Below are 16,333 nucleotides of genomic sequence, written 5' to 3'. Positions count from 1 at the left end.
CCTCCTCCTCCTCCTCCTACCTCCTCCCTCCTCCCCTCCCCTCCCCTCCCTCCTCCCTCCTCCCTCCTCCCTCCTCCCTCCTCCCTCCTCCCTCCTCCCTCCTCCCTCTCCCTCTCCCTCTCCCTCTCCCTCTCCCTCTCCCTCTCCCTTGCCTCTTCTCCTCTCCCCTGCTGCTGATCTCCAGCTAATCAATCACTCTCTCTCGCCTCTCTCCCCTTCCAGATCGTTCTCTCTCCCTCTCATTTCCCGCTTGCTTCTCCAATTCTCACAACATCTCCACCTTCTTGAGACTTTCTTCGCTGTATCGAGCGCTAAAATCCAGATGGGGGTAACAGAATTTCACTGGACATTGCAAGATCCAATTAACTGGAATTTTGAAAATTTGTCCGCACAAGAAACGCGAACAGATGTGTATAGTCGAGAGTTTCAAGCATTCGGAAGGAACTGCCGCTTAGTTCTTGCACCAAGGATGAAGGAAGAAGTTTCTGCAGGGACTGGGATGAAGATGAGGAGAACTCCTGTTGTTGGCTTGTTCGTGGAGTTTTGCGATGCTTGCGACTTGTCACAAGAGGCGCATGTGTTTGAATATCGACTGACCATAAGAAACCAAAAAGATGACAACCTTTCAATCAGTATGGATGAAGTGGCTGATTTCTCGCAAACTGGAGGGTCTCCTCAAAGGAGATTTGGGTTTGAAACTTTCATGACTCTTGATTTGTTGAAGGATGTGCATGCAGGATACATGAATGACAGCAATATCATTGTGCATGGTGTTTTCCGACGTGTTGATGCCATTCCCGAGGTCATTTCTGAGGTCAGAGACACGCAGACCATCAAGCTCTGTGCGATCTTTGAAAGCGACTTGAAATCTCACCTGGGAATTGATTTGTTTGATGCGTCCACTGTCGCTCAAAGGAATGTATCTGCTAGATGCCGACTCATCGATGTTGTCGATCAATTGTCGAAAGATCATACATGGATTCAGAAAGAGCAGTTTGTGTTGTACAACGCCAGGTGCAAAGATGGAATTTCAAGGTGTGCAAGAATTACATCAGCAGAGTTATACCATGGTTTAGACTGCTTGGAACATGCGGGTGATAGCCTGCAATTGATCTTCTTGAAGCAAGAGAGCTTGCTGTCAGAGAGATCGAAGAGATTGTTTGTCAAAGTGCATGATGAATCTCTCAAATCTTTCAAGTATGCAGGATGCTACACTGTGCATGACGAGACACTTCTACGCGATTTGTACATAAACGTCATGCAGAGTTGGAGGTTGTCAAGGGGGGATGAAATCTTTGGCTGGCGAGAAGCCGACGGGGGTCTGAAACCTCTGATGGACTCCAAGCCTGTCAGACTCTCAGGCTTGCATGACGGCAGCACGCTCTACTTGCGAGGCCAGAGAACCGATGCTCAACAGGTGCACCTGCTGCTTCAGAAACTGCAACTCACAAGAGGATCGAACGATCTTAGGCTTGAACCTTTCTTCCTTACCATGGAGGCAAGGGCTCCTCTTCTTGAGCTCCTGGACACGATCAGAGTCTCTTCTCCTGCAGCCTCAGAGGCAGGGACTCGCTTGCTGCTCTGCGACCATGATGTGGCTACAAACTCCCCAGCAGCGACCTTGCTATGGGATGACTCTTGCGCACAGACTCAAGGCAGGACCTCTAATAGCATCCTGCATCTTCTTGCTCGGCAGCGTCTCGGCAGAGAGAAGTTCGGCTTCAGCCACAAGGCTCCTTACATGTTGTACATGCAAGTGCTGAAAGACCGAGAAAGCATAGATACGACTATCGCATGGTACGGCCCGAAAGCAACCAGAGAGCTTGCGTTCACTGTGACTTTATCAACCAACACCTGTCTTGATGACATAATGCGAAAACTACGGCAGATGGCTCCAGTGCGAGGAGCAGGAGATCTGCGGTTGCTAGCAGTGCACGATCACCGCATTCTACATTTTTTCCAGGTAGAAAGATGAGGGAGGGGAGGGAGGAGCTGAAAGATGCGCCAGGACTCTGACGAGATCATCTCCTTCAATCCCGACCGCGTGACCCTGCGAGCCGAGGAGGTCGCGGGCGACGACTACAGCGCTCAGCTGCCCCATCAATACGTGGAGTTTGTGAGAATCCGACGAGACAGCTCGACTTGCGGTGAACTGCCGCCTGAGCTGATTGGGGATCCGATGCTGCTGTCGGTTGGGATGAGCGAGAGCGTGACGAACCTCAGCGAAGGATCGCGTCGAGACTTGACCTCAGCTCCGACCAGGTGCGTTCCCTGCCTCCTCCTGCCACACTTGATCGCCTGCCTTGCAGCTCTCTCTGCACGTCGTTGGGCTGGGAGCTACTATAAAGCCCTTGGCTGACCGCGCTGCCTTGTTTTCCCAGCATGACTTGGGTTATGGTGATTTCGTTGGCATAGAAATTAGAAGCGATCGCGTAGCTGAAGGGAACAACGCGCGGCTAGAAGAAGCGTCAGAGAACATCTTGAAGGCAGCAAACACAAGCAATGTCGGCTATCTCATGCAATACCCTGACGACGCTCTGTTACCTCTCGAAGCCAAGGACAACCGAGAAGAGCCCCAGTCCCATGAGTTGGACATCGACTTGGTGAAGAGATCGCTGGAGAATCAAATGAAACAGTTTGCAAGCGTCGCATCAGTGGATGGAGCAGAGAGCGAGAGCTTCTTTGAAACAATCAGAATGCTTGAGGTCCAACTGAGTGAGTTACAATCCGTTGCAAACGACAAGATTGAACGTTTGGAGACTCAAGTAAGACAAGACGAGTCACGTGCTGTTGCCGCTGAGCTCCTGGTGCAGGTCGACTCCTTGACAAGCTCAAACCTGCAGGTCTCTCGCGCGGTTCTCAGCATCGCCTCTGACCTCTGACTTCTCAGCTTGAGGTGTCGCATCGCTCGTTGCAAGTCAGAACTTCACCTGACTGACGGCTGTGATCTCATCATGGTTTGCGTAGGAGAGGATCGAAGAGCTGCTCGCTGTCAATGCCTCGATGGAATTGCAGCAAGAGAAGGTAGTCGTGCCTTTTACCTCCCACCCTTCTGACGTTGTGCTGACAGCTTATGGCGGAGAATGCGCTACACAGAGACGATGTCAAGTATAACACCTGGAGTGACTGCAAAGACTTGCTATACTTGACGGTGACTGCAGGAGAAACTCAGATTTAAGTCCGCTACAGATACTCGACATGCTTCTTGAAAGCGACATGGTCAACATCTCCTTGAAGCAAATCGAACTCATGGTGTGAACTTTGTGCTTCTTTCTGGTCGTGACTACAAGAAGGAGGGGAAAACGAAAGCGTTTGCGCAGAAACTTGACAAGGCGCGAAGGGCATTGAAGGCAAGAGAGGCCTTGAGTGACGAAATCATTGACAAGAGATTCGTGTGACAGCAAAACGTGCCGGATGGATTTCGATGTCCCATCACACAGGTGGGAGGCAAGTGAAACCAGTCTGAGGGTTGACGAGGCTTGAGCAGGAGGTCATGCGAGACCCTCACATTGTGGCTGAGACCGGCCTGAGCTACGAGAAGAGCGCCATAGTTCAATGGCTGCAGGTACTCCAGCTTGCTCGCGAACAAGCAGATCAAACTCGTTCAGGACCACAACACCGACCCTCTGACCAACTTGAGATTGAAATCGAAACAAGTACTCCTTGAACCTTCGCACTTCACCATGCTCTCGTTGACGGTGAGTGGCAGATCATTCCGAACCATGGGCTGCGCGCCACTATCGGTCAGCCGAGCTTCTGTCGTCTTGTTCTTGCACTGACATCCCGCTCAGAGGAGTTCTTGACACATCAAGAATGAATCTAACAAACGCGGGCAAGGGATTGTTGTACTACGCTACAAGCATTTCTTGTTGTACTATACTCCAAGCATCTTAAGTTCTTTCTATTCTACATGAAACAGCCGACTACAGCAAATTCGCTTGACCCCTGCCTGATTTCGATTGTCATTCATAAGAGAACGGCAAGCATCGTATACCATCCGTTTGAGACTGCGAACCTGAGCTGTTCGACCTGCAAGTCGCTGAACACGGTGCCCTGGTCAGCAAAGTGAAGTCAGAGCAAAGATCGGAGACTTTGCCACGACCTGGAACTTTCCATCGAGGAAATAATCTAGAGTTTTGGTGTTTTTGTCAAGGAGCAAGCATATGATCTTGAAAGCTTCTCAACTACAGAAGATGAAAAGTTGAGACACTCACTTGTCCCGTCCGAAAGTTTGAGACGAAGAAGTCGCGCTCCACCGTGCGAGACCCCTTGAGGTACTGCAAGGCATCATGAGCGAGCTCGCCCCACCCTCACTCCCCTCCACGCACCTGCGGCGTGCTCTTCAACCGACCGTTCCTGCTGCTGCCGCCGCGCACGCCGTACCCGATCTCCGGGAGGTAACTGAACAAGCTGATCAAACGGGGGGAGGGAGAGAGAGGGAGAGGGAGAGGAAGGTCAACCGATCGGCGCCAAGACTCTTGCAAGCCTTGAGGTTCACGACCCCGACAAATGCGTCTTTGCTTTGGATGTCTTGGGCATAGATGAAAACCATCCTCCTCTCTGCTGAGAGTTGCTCTGGCGGCTCTGCAGACATTTAAGTGGCAGATGAAGAAAGTCAGACCACCTTGGACAAGGACAGTTCCTTCCCCCACGATCTTCACAATGCGACCTCCTTCTGAAATTTCTGGAGCTCCGTCAGAACCGTCAGAACCGCCAGCGCTGTAGCAACTCTTACTAGCGTTGCGACAGATCACTTCAGTATCCCAACAACAGGCTGAGAGATCCTTCATGCCCGGAAGCGCATGCTCCTTCCTTGAGGAGCGATACTTGCGCTGCTTGGTCGATCTTTTTGTCTTAGCGATGCTGTCAAGAATCCAGGGAGACTCGAACGACGTTCTTGTCTCGTTGCCTCTCAGCATCGAATTCAAAGTAATCGTGACCAGGTCAAATGCTGCGACTCGTTCGATCAAGGGGTGACAGTTGTCTGCTTCAGCTTCTGCCAGTTGCTTTAGCAACTTCACACGCCATAAGGAACAAGTATGAAGCAGACGATGAAAGACACTTCTTATATCAATCTCCCACTCCATCACCGATTCTCTCATTCGAATCAACTGCTCGAACAGCTCTCCAGCGATCATCACTATCTTCTCTTTGCTGACACATCTAAGCCGGATGTTGAGTTCCTCCAGCACGGGGAGTACCTTGGACGTATCAGCATGCTAGCAGCAAGCAAATCTCACGCTACTTGGCTTGAAAGGTTCCCAGGCACGAGGTTTCGTCGCGTGCGAGCCAAATGAATCCTGTAGTCCAATCGCTTCCATCTTCGTTGGAACTCCTCAGCCTCTGCCCACTTCACAGCTTGTCCTTCGCTTCTCAGACGTCTGACGGCGAAATCACCATCATCTCCGGCTTGAACTGAGCTGCTGCTGTTGGAGCCCTTGGCATTTGGTACTTGGTTGTGTTTGCGGAGTTCTGCAGAGATTTAACAGCATGAGGGAGGTGTCGAGGCATCTTGACCACCTGGATAGAATTGACTCACACTCGGGAAGTCACCATTGCTGCATAAGACGCATAAGGTGCTTTACAGGCGACAACCCTCTCTACCTCAACTCGTTTTCCTCCTTGGACGCTGCTCCGCTCTCTTGCCCGTACAACGCCTTGGGGATGTATCCATCTAGAGCGCATGGTCAACTGAGCGATCGCAATGCACGACCAACAAGCATGTACTACCTTTGTCGAGAATGAGCGATCTGATGGCTTGCGCCTCCACAGCGTCGGACTCCTCATACTCCCTTCGAATCGCTGCCAAGTACTCTCTTCCTGGCAAGACACTTTGAGATACTGAAGGCAGAGAGCTTCGAACTTCTTCGTGCCTGTTCTTGGATGCCCTCTGCTCACGGTCAGATCAGGAAAGTTCTCCTTCATCTCCCTGGCTGCGCTTCAGTCTGCCAAACTGTCCTACTCCCCTCGCACACCTTAGATCCCTCTCTAGGCTCGAGCTGTTCTCGTACCCCACAGGCAGCACCTGCACTGGCACTCTGATGGCGAGTGAGTGAGAGTTGAGAGAGAGGAGGCCTCACATGTCCTCTGACACCACCTCATCCTCGTCCGAGAACACCATCGAGCTCACGTAACCAGACTGCATGGCGGACTTCACCTCCTTCAACGCATCGCTCCCTCCTCCTCGGAGGCGCAGCAAGGCTGAGCATGGGGAGGGCTCTGCTCCGCGTGTCTCGTCGCTCAAGGGGAGCAGAGAGAGGAGCAGCAAGACGCTCAGCATGGCGACCCATGCAGGTCCTGAGGCAGCGGTCTTGTATAGTACCCCCCCTAATCATTTGAAATTGGGGTGGGGGTAGAAAGGGGGCCAACCCCCACAATGAGGGAACAATGCACGATGAGATAAGATATGAGATGCTTGATGAGATAAGATATGAGATGCTTGATGAGATAAGATATGAGATGCTTGATGAGATAAGATATGAGATGCTTGATGAGATAAGATATGAGATGCTTGATGAGATAAGATATGAGATGCTTGATGATATAAGGACATTGTTGAGAGTCAGCTTGATGAGGAGTTGATAGTACGAGTGATTTTGCAACGAAAAAAAAATGTTTATATGAATATTCAAGCTTTCTAGATATGGAGTTGATATACATGGCAGGATTCACAATGCCTGGCTGCTTTTTCCTCATCTTTCTCATTGTTGCGATTCTCGGATGTCCGATCTCAAGCATGGGATATGTCAATTACTCTCCCTTACTCAGCCGGAGCACAAGAATCACAAGGACAGGAATCTCGGACGTTAAGCTTGCTTCCATCTCAGTCAGACTGCGTGGAATAAACCCTTGCAGGCTGAGAAGATCGCATGACTTACGGATGCAAGCTTCAGAGGCAAAGAGCTTCTGTACTCTAGTAATCCAAGTGGTGAGACAAGACGATGAAAACGGAAGGACGATCGATGCGGACGAGCTTTCCGAGCTCCTGATGGAGACAGGCGCTCTCAGCGTGATCGTCGAGGACGCCGATCGGGGGACAGAGCAGGAGCTGCCCATCTTCAACGAGCCTGGACGAGCGGAGAGGTACTGGAACAATTGCAACGTCACGGCCTTCTACCCGCATGGATGGGACATTCCAGCTGTTTTGGAGATGGTGGTCAAGAGCATGGACTTGCCTGTGGTGCCTCGATATGCAGTGGATGAGGTCAGAGATCAGGACTGGGTGAAGCTTGTGCAGCAGTCCTGGAAGCCCATCTTGATCGATCACCTCCTACTCCGCTTCCCATGGCACAGCAAGGAAGACATCGACTCTGTCGTCCTGCAGGACAGCGAAATCCACGAGTTGATGCTTGAAGGAGGAATGGCTTTCGGTACAGGAGAGCATCCAACTACCCGACTGTGTTGCAGGTGGTTGCAGCAGAAGCTCGCCCTGGAGCACGGACAGCGAGTGAGGGTGATGGACTACGGCGCAGGAAGTGGAGTAGGAGATGAGACGCTGGGAGGAGGAGGCTGAGTTCGAGTCTCAGGTCTTGGGATTGACGAGCCTGCGCTTCGGTGCGGAAGCAGCAGTAGGTGTTGAAATAGACCCAGGCAACGAGCCCCAAGCTGATTCCAATCGCTGCTAAGCCTCTGGTAGATTCGATAGTGGCAGCGCACTCGAATGCAAGACTAAACGGCATGGAGTCGTTCAAAGTCTACCTGCCCTCCTCAACCGTCAGCAAGAGCTCGGCCAGGCAGCGAGTGGTTGACGCTGCTGCAGGCCAAGGACGCTGAGCTCATCGAAGACCTGCGGTACGCTGCTCAGCTTCGCCAACTCAGGTCAGTTGATCTGACGCTTCATGGCGAATAATTTGTCATCAGTGGCATGCTCAGCTGGAATGACATGCTTGAGACGCTTCCCGATGACTGCCACGGTCGTTGCTGTCGCTGCTTCTCATCTTGACATGCATGTAGGGTATGACGTCGTGGTGTCAAACATCCTTGCTGGGCCTCTAATCCGCCTTGCTCCAGAGCTTGCAAGGTTTCTCCCTCAATTCACGCTCACGTGACTGACACCTTATAGGTTGAGCCGAGCTCAAGGGCTGCTGGGCTTGTCGGGGATCTTGCACGAGCAGGTACGACGTGATTGAGTCTCATCTAGCTGAGAACGAACTGAGCGTGGGAGGCAGGCAGAGCGCGTCATAGAAGCTTACGAGCCCTTCTACGAGCAGCTTCGGGTAGAGCAGGCAATCTAAGTCTTGAATCTCTTCTCCGATGACCTGCCGCACAGGAGGATCAGGGATGGGTTCTCATAACCGGCAAACGGAAGCCTTAAGAGGTTAAGGCCAAGGAGCATTATACACGCGTTGATTCTCAATCCTAAACTACATGAGACGATGCTTCACTTACCAACTCCAGCACAAGCAACATGTGGAAAACAAATTGTGTCAAGCTCATGGGAATGTGTCCACATCTAATGATTTAAGAAAATTCGCATCTCTCGCTATCTATTGTTTCCTAACTCTCTTGAGTTCTGCATCAATCAATTCCTTTGACAATCGCAAGTCGCTTGCCTTGAGTGCCTGCACATCACGTCACACCCCAAAACTTACACGCAAGAGAGCAGAGTGAATTTACCTCAACGTTGGAGTTGATGCTGATCTCTTTGGCCTGCAGTTGTTGAGCCTGCACGCGATCCCTCTGAATTTGGCGTTTATTGTTCGTAATTGCCTGTGCGATCGATCCAATGATTTGACTTTCCGCACTATTCGCATTTGTGGTTGTCTGCCTGAGTTGACCCTGTGCAGCCTTTGCTGACAAAGTCTTCGGCATGCCAGTCTCTGGCCATTTTCCACCATGTGCAGCCACTTTTTCAGCAGCAGCAATCTTTCTTAGAAGGTCTTTCTCTTGGAGAAGGTATCCTTTAAGCTTGCTGTCCACAGCTGACTTATCCTGCTGATACTGCATGTCATCTGCAACGTTTTCCTTCGCCGCATACTGCGCGGATTCTTCCGCTTGTTGATGATTGACTTCGCTCATGTACTCAAGCTCCTTTTGTCTAGCTGATGCAACTTCAGCTGCATGAATAGCCTGCTGCTTGGCGATTGCAGCTTGTTTCATCTCGGATGCGGCCGCACGAGCTGCTCGTTGCGCAGCTTGTAGTTGTCTCTTCTTCGCTGCAGTCACAGCGCGTTCTAAGCGGATGCGATCCAACGCAGCCGCGTCCTTGGCTGCCTTGGCTGCTGCCGCCTCCCTCCTCAATCGAAGAGTGCGGAGAATGGCTTCACGCTTAGTTTCCAGCTCCCTCTTCTCAGCAAGCAGTCGGTCCAACTGAGTTTGAGTTACGTAGGGATGAGGATCAAATGGGAGAAGCTTGTGGTATCCCTGCACCGACGAAACGTGCTGAACAGGACGCGTACTCATCATGCTTTGAACTTTGTTGTCAACAGAGCTATCCATCGCTTGCTCCAGACTACCAAGCAAATCCCCAGAGAGCTGCTCAAAGCGGGCTTTTTTCTCTTGCATCTCAATGCGCGGATTAGACCTCCCCACTAACAAGGCAGAGACCAAAATAGCCACCGACGATAACGCGATAAAAGCGATCTGACAAGGAAACGTGAACTCCAGCAGTCAATGGATCAACAAGATGACCTTTCGCCTCTTGTTGACAGGCGCATCGTTTCCATGCATCAGGCCTATTCGGACATGGCCAGCTTCGACCATCGGGCCTGTGCAAGGGAGGGAGTCAGACGCACAAACGCTGTCTGGTCTCCTCTCGTGATTCGATTTCGAACAACGTGCTGGCTTTACTATGAAATCAACCCTCTCCTGCAACCCGGTAGATGCCAAGCGCCTCGCTCGACTATCTACTCCTAGCCTCACTGCGCCTTTTGGCCACAAGAGCTAAAATAGCAGAGTTTGCGGTGCATGTACACCCACCCACATGAATTCAGACCACTCTGATGCTTTGTCACATGTGTCTTATATGAGGATCTCAAAGGTGTTTCAGCCAGGATACATGATTTGATCACCATATCATTATCTTACTACAAAAAGCTGAATAACAAACTCTCTTCCAACCTTCTAACTCTCCCACTCTCGCCTCTTCTCTCACTTCTCTTCTCTCAATCATTTCTCTCCTCTCATTTCTCTTCTCTCAATCATTCCAGTCCTCTCACTTCTCTTCTCTCACTCCCTCGTCCCAATCTTCGCATGTCTGCGAAGTGTTGCCTTGCCTCTTCGAAATCCGTTACAAAACGTTATCTTGCTACTTGCCGCCCGGGCCGTTCACCCGGGCCGTCGGAGTCAGCATGGCAAGCTACGGTTACGATTCGTAACGACATCGATCAAGGCTTCCAAGTGAGTGATGGCTGAGGATGATGAAGTGGAGGAGGCCGGGGAGGAGGAGGGGCAGCAAGGAGGCGGTCCCGGAGGAGAGGTGGAGGTGAGAGATTGGTTCACGAGCTACGTCCATGCCAAGGGCCATGCCGAGTTGCAAGAAGAAATCGTCACCTCGAGGCTTGAACAGAACTTCAAACCAGGTACACAAGAGTAGATGTTAGTGCGAGACTAAATGTTGAAGCAGTGTGGTATGTTCGAACCAACGTTGAATCGAACTCGTCAAGAGTCACGCGGCCTGAGTTTGTTAGATTGAGGATCGATAAACAGAGAAGATCAATACAAGGTCTCAGTCTTGACTCTGAAGCAGCCTGCTCAGTGCACATCATGGCATGTCTGAAGTTAACATCTTGAGCAGGGATAGAAGATTTGCCTTCGGACAACCACGAAGTCTCGAATGCCTTGAAAGGCATAGTGAAGATGAATGAATCTCTCAACGCCCAGAGCTACTTGATCCACCTCATAAGCTCTTTATCGTTCTTCTCCTTGTTCCTGTCCGTCGTTGCTCAAGAGATCAACATGATGTTTCATGGAAGCGCCAAAAGTATTGTGCTCATATTGAGATTCGCGGTGAGATTCCTTCCAATTGGACTCAAATGGACTCGAATGGCAAATGTAGATTTTTGACATTTTTGCATGATTTGCATGATAGGTACTAGCTTTCTCACTCAGGCTTGCTTATGCGGTGTTGAGCTATCACTTATTGCGAGCTAACATTGTCATGTTCGGTTCCTTTTGATGCTATTCTGCGGTGTATAACGTATGAGAGAAAGGATTTACAAGTCCGGAAGTCGCCAGACCGTATGGACCAAATCGAAGCTGTTGAGGTTCGATCCAGTGTCTGTTGATCATGCACGGCAGACGTTGACCATCAGCTCAGAGTCGCCGTGGAGGTTCTCGTCAGCTTCGTGCACTGCCCTCCTGGCATCGTCACAGACATCACGATCGAGCAGCCCAACATCCCGAAGCATATCTTCGACGGACCTCCAGTGATCAAATTTCCCCTGGACAATCTTCTAACAGCATTGTCAACCTTGAGAATATTTTTCTGTGTCAGATCGATAAGGCAGGTGATGCATTGATGAATTCACTCGATTTTTTCCGGCTGATTATCAACATTCGAGATTCTTTCGATCAATGACGTCCAATCGCTAGTGGCTTCTCGATGTAGCTCGATTGACCTCAACTCAATCTCTTTCTGGACCAAGTGAGCACATCTTTGATTCTCTTCTTCCAGTCCGATACAGCCCTACAGTGATGTCGTTGCAGATACTGTATCTCGGTGTATCCTTTACGGACGGTGACTTTTACCTATGCGAGTTTCTTCCTTTTGACAAGGGCTGCATTCCTATCGCATGATGTCAACAGGTTGCCCTTGGCAGCCTTTCCATCATTTGCCTGATGGCATATTGGCTGCGGCTGATGGAATCCTTCCAAGACGCTGATCGTGCTGCTATCAATCACCTTGGCGACTTCTCCAACCAGCTGTGGCTCATCACAGTGTCTCTCACTGGAGTCGGTTACGGTACCTCTCCCCGTTACTGAATGCCTGCACGTGACACCTCAGCACAGGCGACTCCGTGGCAGTGACTCGGTTGGGTCGTTTCGTCTCGGCAATCTCCTTCATCATGGGATTTGTTATCTCGTCCATGATGCTGACCGTGTTCACGCGATTCGTCCGACTCGGCAAGACAGAAGAAAGATGTGCAGACGTCTTCGTGAAGAACTATCGCATGCTTGTTGGACAGAAAGCAGCACAGAGGTACATCATAGCATGGTAAGGTTTCAAACGTGCTGTTATTCCGAGTGGAATAGACGTGTTCTTGCAGGTATCGTCTATTCAAGTTCTATCAGGACACCAAGAAGAGAAGAGATATGCAATACGAGTCGAGCCAGAGTCTTGGAGATGGAACTCGTGTGGAGAACATTGAGTGGAACTCGACACAGGAAAATATCTTGTACTCTCAATGGAATTCAGCAAGGTCCCTCTTCGAGACCTTGATTGGTTGTGAGGAGAGCTTGTTCAGGAAGAGATGGGCTCGAATTCGAAAGGAGTTGAAGACGAGACAAGAAAGTGATCTCTCTACAGAGCTTCTTCTCTCCGAGATCCTTCAGGTGCTCCTCCCGTTGAGTTGACTCTCTCAAGGGCCTGAGCAGGAAGTGGACGTGCTGGAGAACGAGGTCTGCAGTCAGGGCCATCGGGTGGTGGAGCTGAAAGAGAAGCTGAGGTGCGTCTACTGGGCGAAGCGAGGGACTCACATGCTGTGTAGCAAGTTGGAGCAGCAGCTGGAAGGGGGTCAGAGGGAAATACAGGCGATTCAAGACATCTCAAGGAGCAACGCAAACATGATCGAGACAGTCCATGCCCACATGAAAGCTCATCTGAGAGATCGATAGCTCGTGCCTGTCCTGCTCTTGATGAAAAACAATGATAAACAAGACCTTGCTTGATACTCTGAAACAAGACCTTGCTTGATACTCTGAAACAAGACCTTGCTTGATACTCTGAAACAAGACCTTGCTTGATACTCTGAAACAAGACCTTGCTTGATACTCTGAAACAAGACCTTGCTTGATACTCTGAAACAAGACCTTGCTTGATATGAGAGCTTCTGTTGGCTCCTTCTCTTCTCCACTAAACCCGCCCCGCCCCGCCCCCAGCCCCGCCCCGCCCCCCGCCTCGGTTTCCACCTGCTCGTCCCCCTCCCTCTTTTATAAAAAACATGGGGCGACAGGGCGCATCTGCTACCCCTCCTCCTGCTGCTTCATCGCATCTGCTACCCCTCCTCCTGCTGCCTCATCGCATCTGCTACCCCTCCTCCTGCTGCCTCATCGCATCTGCTACCCCTCCTCCTGCTGCCTCATCGCATCTGCTACCCCTCCTCCTGCTGCTTCATCGCATCTGCTACCCCTCCTCCTGCTGGCCCGCCTGGCTGATTGTCTAGTTTGCCGATGTTCGTATAGACCGAGACGAAAGGGATGGCATGCTAGGACAACCAAGACAGACAGCCATGCGGGTAGCGACAGCGTTGCTTATGCTTGCTGGACTTGTTGCAGCGGGAGAGTTTGAGAGAATCGGGTATGATAATTCCTTTGGATCGAATATCAAGCTTGACATGAAGAGATGGATGTTGAATAAGATGTTTTATATGAATGGTTGCTTTTGAGATGAATGATTGTATTGCTTGTTGTGGATAGACAGATCGGTGAGGAATATGTAGGCAGCAAGCTCTCTTGGACTTCAATCAGCAGAGATTTTCAGCCGCTCTCCGCGGCTTCCAGGAGCTGAAGAAACTTCAGCCGAGAAACCATGAGATCTTCATCGCCATCGCGCAGGTCATCACCTTCTCCTTCTTCTCATCCTCCCTTCCCTTACGGTCCTCAGACACATCAAGCCATGGGCAACGTCCAGGCAGCGCTGGATGAGCTGCAGGCGGCGGTAGCGGGTGAGGAAGACAAGCAGAGACAGAGAGAGAGCTTAGAGCTAAAGCAGCTATCGGGCACCTCCATCCTCAAGTGTGGGAGGTCTACCTCAAGATCGGAGATTTGCTCAAAGGAGCCGGTATTTTGCCTCAAACCCTCTACCCTCTCCCAGCTCCTACTCCTCCTTCACCTCCTCCTTACGCTCTCCTCTCTTCCGCTTGAGCCTCTTGGCTTTCCAGTCCTCCTCCTTGTCTCTCTTCCGTTTCTCATCCTTGCGCTCAAATCTATTCGTCGCGCTTGTCCGCGTGCTCATCTATCCCGTTAGTCACCTCGACCTGCAGGTGACTTCACACAAGCTCTGCGCGCATACGATGCCGCGCTGGAAGTTTCACCCAATCAGGTGATGAAAGGACGAGGCCAGGAAAGACAAGGGGGGGGGGCAGTGGAAAAGAGGACAAGGAGGGAGGCAGTGTTCGGACAACACCTAAAAAACATTTACAGGCATCTGTATTTCAACAAAGAGGGGTTCTGAATCAAGAGCTCGATGCCTACGAGCAAGCTGAGAAGGTTAGAGCAGGGATGGAGCGAGAGAATCGAAGAGGGACTGCTGAGAGTGAATGGAGAAGGAGGAGGAAGGAAAGGAAGGAGCAAATTTAGTGTAAAAATGGCTGGTTTGGAGGAATAGTGGGGGAAGAGGGAGAGTAAGACGAGGGAGAGTAAGACGGGGTAGGAGAGTAAGACGGGGTAGGAGAGTGATATCAGGAAGAAGGCGACGAGTGGGGAAGAAAGACAGTACAGTGATGCAGGTGTCAACAGGACTTCCAATCAGCGGTGAAACTTGATCCCATCAACCCTCAAGGTTCCTCCTGCTTCTCCTTCTCTCGCCTCACTCCGCTGGACCCGATGATATCCGACTATCTGAAAGCATAAACTCCATCCCATTCCGCCTCCCTCCTCCTCCTTGTTGTCTCCCCCCATTCCCTCATTCCACACAGGGCTCCCCCGGCTTTCTTCTTTCTAATTTCAAACCTTGGTCAGGCTGGAGCGGCTTGGGGATCGCTTGGATGTGAGAGAATGTGCCCTGTCTTGCTCTGATCGTCACTTTTCGTGCCGTCCTCCCATTGACTCCTAAGTCTCTCTTCAGGTACCTCGAACACGTGCTCCCTGACGGCAAACCCGAGGAATACGACAGTTATGATGAAGGTCTTGAGATGGAGGAAGCGAGAGGGAGGGAGCAGCAGAGAAGGGGAGAGAAGAGACATGTCGAGAGGCTGAGCTGCATGTCAGGCTCGATATTCGCCCTGAGGAGAGTCATGGAGCTGCAGCCCAAGGAGTGAGAAGTCCTTGCTCTGCTCTTCGCTCCTCCTCACCGATGCGTTAGCATGGTCACGCTCTCAAACCTCGTGATGGCGGAGGTGAGGACATCTCAGGACTTCGTCTCTGACTTGCTGTAGAATCGCGTGTGCGATTGGTCGTTGAGGGATGTGCATCTGAAGGCGATGAAACAAGCGCTGCGAGAAAGGTCTCTTCTCGTCCTCTTCCCCCCCCTGCCCTCCATTTGTCTTCCTCCTCCTTCTCTTGATTCACCCGCAGAGCGTCGAGAAAAGAGAACTTTGCTCCTCCTTTCCACGCCATCGAGTTTGGCTACTCGCCCAAGGAGCTTCTCGTCAACAGCAAGTGGGCAGCTGCTGGAGTGAACGTGAGCTGACAAGGAGCAGGTACCTGTCGATGAGGATAGGCGAAGCTGTGAAGGAGCAGAGGCGACTCGTGCCACCCAACCCCGCAGCTTCAAATCTAAGCAACTCCCTCCAGCTCAAGATCGGATACGTGAGGCAGGAGGGGAGGAAGGGTGTTATTGGGAGAGAGGGGAGGAACTTGAGAGAGGGGAAGAGGGGAAGCAAGCTAACGGAGTGAAGGTGAACGGTGCTGGCTTCCGCAACGGTACAACAACTGCGAGATGTCTGCAAAGCATGTTCAGCTATCATAGCAAGAGTGTCAAGGTTGCCTCCCCCGCACTGCATCCTCTTCGCTCAGATCATCTCCCTTTCCCTCGGCCCTCCTCTCTTCTTTCCCCCGCTCTTGTCTATCATAATCCACGATTTACGATCTTGTTTTGCCTTCTACAACATTCTTTGGCACTGTTCATGTTCCTCTCTATAGATTGTCTGCTATGCGCTTTCCAGCGATGACAGCTCAAAAGAAAGGTAGACCCAAGCGATGTTTCTCAGCCATTCCTCCGTGACCCTTGACCTGTTCACCTCCATCTCCCCTCTTCCCTCCCCTTGCTTTTTCTCTCCTGTCGTCTTTTCTCGCCTTCTCTCGTCTCCTCCCCTCCCCTCCACTCTGCACTTTCCTCGACTGGACTCTCTGTCTTCTTTGTCTTATGCTGCCGCAGGGACTCGATCAAGAAAAGTTGCAGTGGAGGATGGGTGGATGGCTCAAGCATGACAGACCAAGAGCTTGCAGCACGAGTGGGTTCAACCAGGAGGAGGAGGAGGAGGAGGAGGAGGAGGAGGAGGAGGAGGAAGGAGGG

The 16,333-nt window shown here is 51.3% G+C and overlaps 6 protein-coding genes across 6 annotated transcripts in view; 4 read left to right on the top strand and 2 right to left on the bottom strand.

Annotated features, from left to right (window-relative positions):
• Positions 1-322: 322 nt before the first annotated feature.
• GUITHDRAFT_136887 (hypothetical protein) lies at positions 323-3,817 on the top strand (the record flags this gene model as incomplete). Its single annotated transcript, XM_005835305.1, has 13 exons — positions 323-1,963; positions 2,009-2,116; positions 2,224-2,262; positions 2,310-2,765; positions 2,814-2,843; positions 2,968-3,024; positions 3,071-3,108; positions 3,162-3,252; positions 3,402-3,440; positions 3,488-3,565; positions 3,609-3,656; positions 3,710-3,743; positions 3,792-3,817. 13 exons carry the CDS (start codon positions 323-325, stop codon positions 3,815-3,817), a joined length of 2,685 nt encoding a protein of 894 aa, XP_005835362.1.
• An 89-nt stretch (positions 3,818-3,906) lies between these two features.
• Positions 3,907-6,280, bottom strand: GUITHDRAFT_136886 (hypothetical protein; the record flags this gene model as incomplete). Its single annotated transcript, XM_005835304.1, has 14 exons — positions 3,907-3,949; positions 4,016-4,053; positions 4,103-4,168; positions 4,215-4,277; positions 4,329-4,401; positions 4,461-4,584; positions 4,625-5,201; positions 5,241-5,300; positions 5,398-5,472; positions 5,540-5,558; positions 5,605-5,674; positions 5,731-5,888; positions 5,976-6,038; positions 6,081-6,280. 14 exons carry the CDS (start codon positions 6,278-6,280, stop codon positions 3,907-3,909), a joined length of 1,629 nt encoding a protein of 542 aa, XP_005835361.1.
• Positions 6,281-6,643: 363 nt separating this feature from the next.
• On the top strand, positions 6,644-8,314 carry GUITHDRAFT_105987 (hypothetical protein; the record flags this gene model as incomplete). The annotated part of the gene is made up of 9 exons (XM_005835303.1): positions 6,644-7,480; positions 7,527-7,572; positions 7,637-7,713; positions 7,760-7,818; positions 7,861-7,913; positions 7,954-8,020; positions 8,063-8,114; positions 8,169-8,216; positions 8,270-8,314. 9 exons carry the CDS (start codon positions 6,644-6,646, stop codon positions 8,312-8,314), a joined length of 1,284 nt encoding a protein of 427 aa, XP_005835360.1.
• A 121-nt stretch (positions 8,315-8,435) lies between these two features.
• On the bottom strand, positions 8,436-9,709 carry GUITHDRAFT_151873 (hypothetical protein). Its single transcript, XM_005835302.1, has 3 exons — positions 9,631-9,709; positions 8,617-9,582; positions 8,436-8,561 (listed from the first exon to the last, which is right to left on the bottom strand). Exons 1-3 carry the CDS (start codon positions 9,700-9,702, stop codon positions 8,487-8,489), a joined length of 1,113 nt encoding a protein of 370 aa, XP_005835359.1. The 5' UTR covers positions 9,703-9,709; the 3' UTR covers positions 8,436-8,486.
• A 636-nt stretch (positions 9,710-10,345) lies between these two features.
• Positions 10,346-12,774, top strand: GUITHDRAFT_136883 (hypothetical protein; the record flags this gene model as incomplete). Its single annotated transcript, XM_005835301.1, has 9 exons — positions 10,346-10,520; positions 10,736-10,947; positions 11,030-11,105; positions 11,239-11,447; positions 11,746-11,902; positions 11,950-12,154; positions 12,207-12,492; positions 12,535-12,605; positions 12,648-12,774. The coding sequence occupies 9 exons, from the start codon at positions 10,346-10,348 to the stop codon at positions 12,772-12,774; spliced, it is 1,518 nt and encodes a 505-aa protein (XP_005835358.1).
• Positions 12,775-13,388: 614 nt separating this feature from the next.
• Positions 13,389-16,333, top strand: part of GUITHDRAFT_162478 (hypothetical protein) — a gene marked incomplete at its 5' end in the record, with an annotated part of 4,873 nt that continues 1,928 nt past the window's right edge. The window contains 13 exons of the mRNA XM_005835300.1: positions 13,389-13,456; positions 13,599-13,713; positions 13,763-13,823; positions 13,871-13,939; positions 14,142-14,200; positions 14,302-14,367; positions 14,796-14,866; positions 14,945-15,003; positions 15,088-15,133; positions 15,182-15,215; positions 15,255-15,322; positions 15,394-15,499; positions 15,961-16,004. Of these exons, the coding sequence (XP_005835357.1) occupies positions 13,389-13,456; positions 13,599-13,713; positions 13,763-13,823; positions 13,871-13,939; positions 14,142-14,200; positions 14,302-14,367; positions 14,796-14,866; positions 14,945-15,003; positions 15,088-15,133; positions 15,182-15,215; positions 15,255-15,322; positions 15,394-15,499; positions 15,961-16,004 (866 nt within the window). The remainder of the gene's footprint in view (positions 13,457-13,598; positions 13,714-13,762; positions 13,824-13,870; positions 13,940-14,141; positions 14,201-14,301; positions 14,368-14,795; positions 14,867-14,944; positions 15,004-15,087; positions 15,134-15,181; positions 15,216-15,254; positions 15,323-15,393; positions 15,500-15,960; positions 16,005-16,333) is intronic.

The sequence above is a fragment of the Guillardia theta genome (genome assembly GCF_000315625.1).
Source record: "Guillardia theta CCMP2712 unplaced genomic scaffold GUITHscaffold_22, whole genome shotgun sequence".
Lineage (NCBI taxonomy): Eukaryota > Cryptophyceae > Pyrenomonadales > Geminigeraceae > Guillardia > Guillardia theta.
Note: the sequence above shows the minus strand (reverse complement) of the source record. Positions and strands in the feature narration are given on the sequence as shown.

Excerpts from the sequence above, each read along its gene's own strand:
- GUITHDRAFT_151873 (XM_005835302.1), bottom strand. The coding sequence starts at position 9,702 with ATGGTCGAAGCTGGCCATGTCCGAATAGGCCTGATGCATGGAAACGAT. Across the intron at positions 9,583-9,630 it reads CTGTCAACAAGAGGCGAAAG|ATCGCTTTTATCGCGTTATC; the intron begins GTCATCTTGTTG and ends TTTCCTTGTCAG. Across the intron at positions 8,562-8,616 it reads GCATCAACTCCAACGTTGAG|GCACTCAAGGCAAGCGACTT; the intron begins GTAAATTCACTC and ends CGTGATGTGCAG.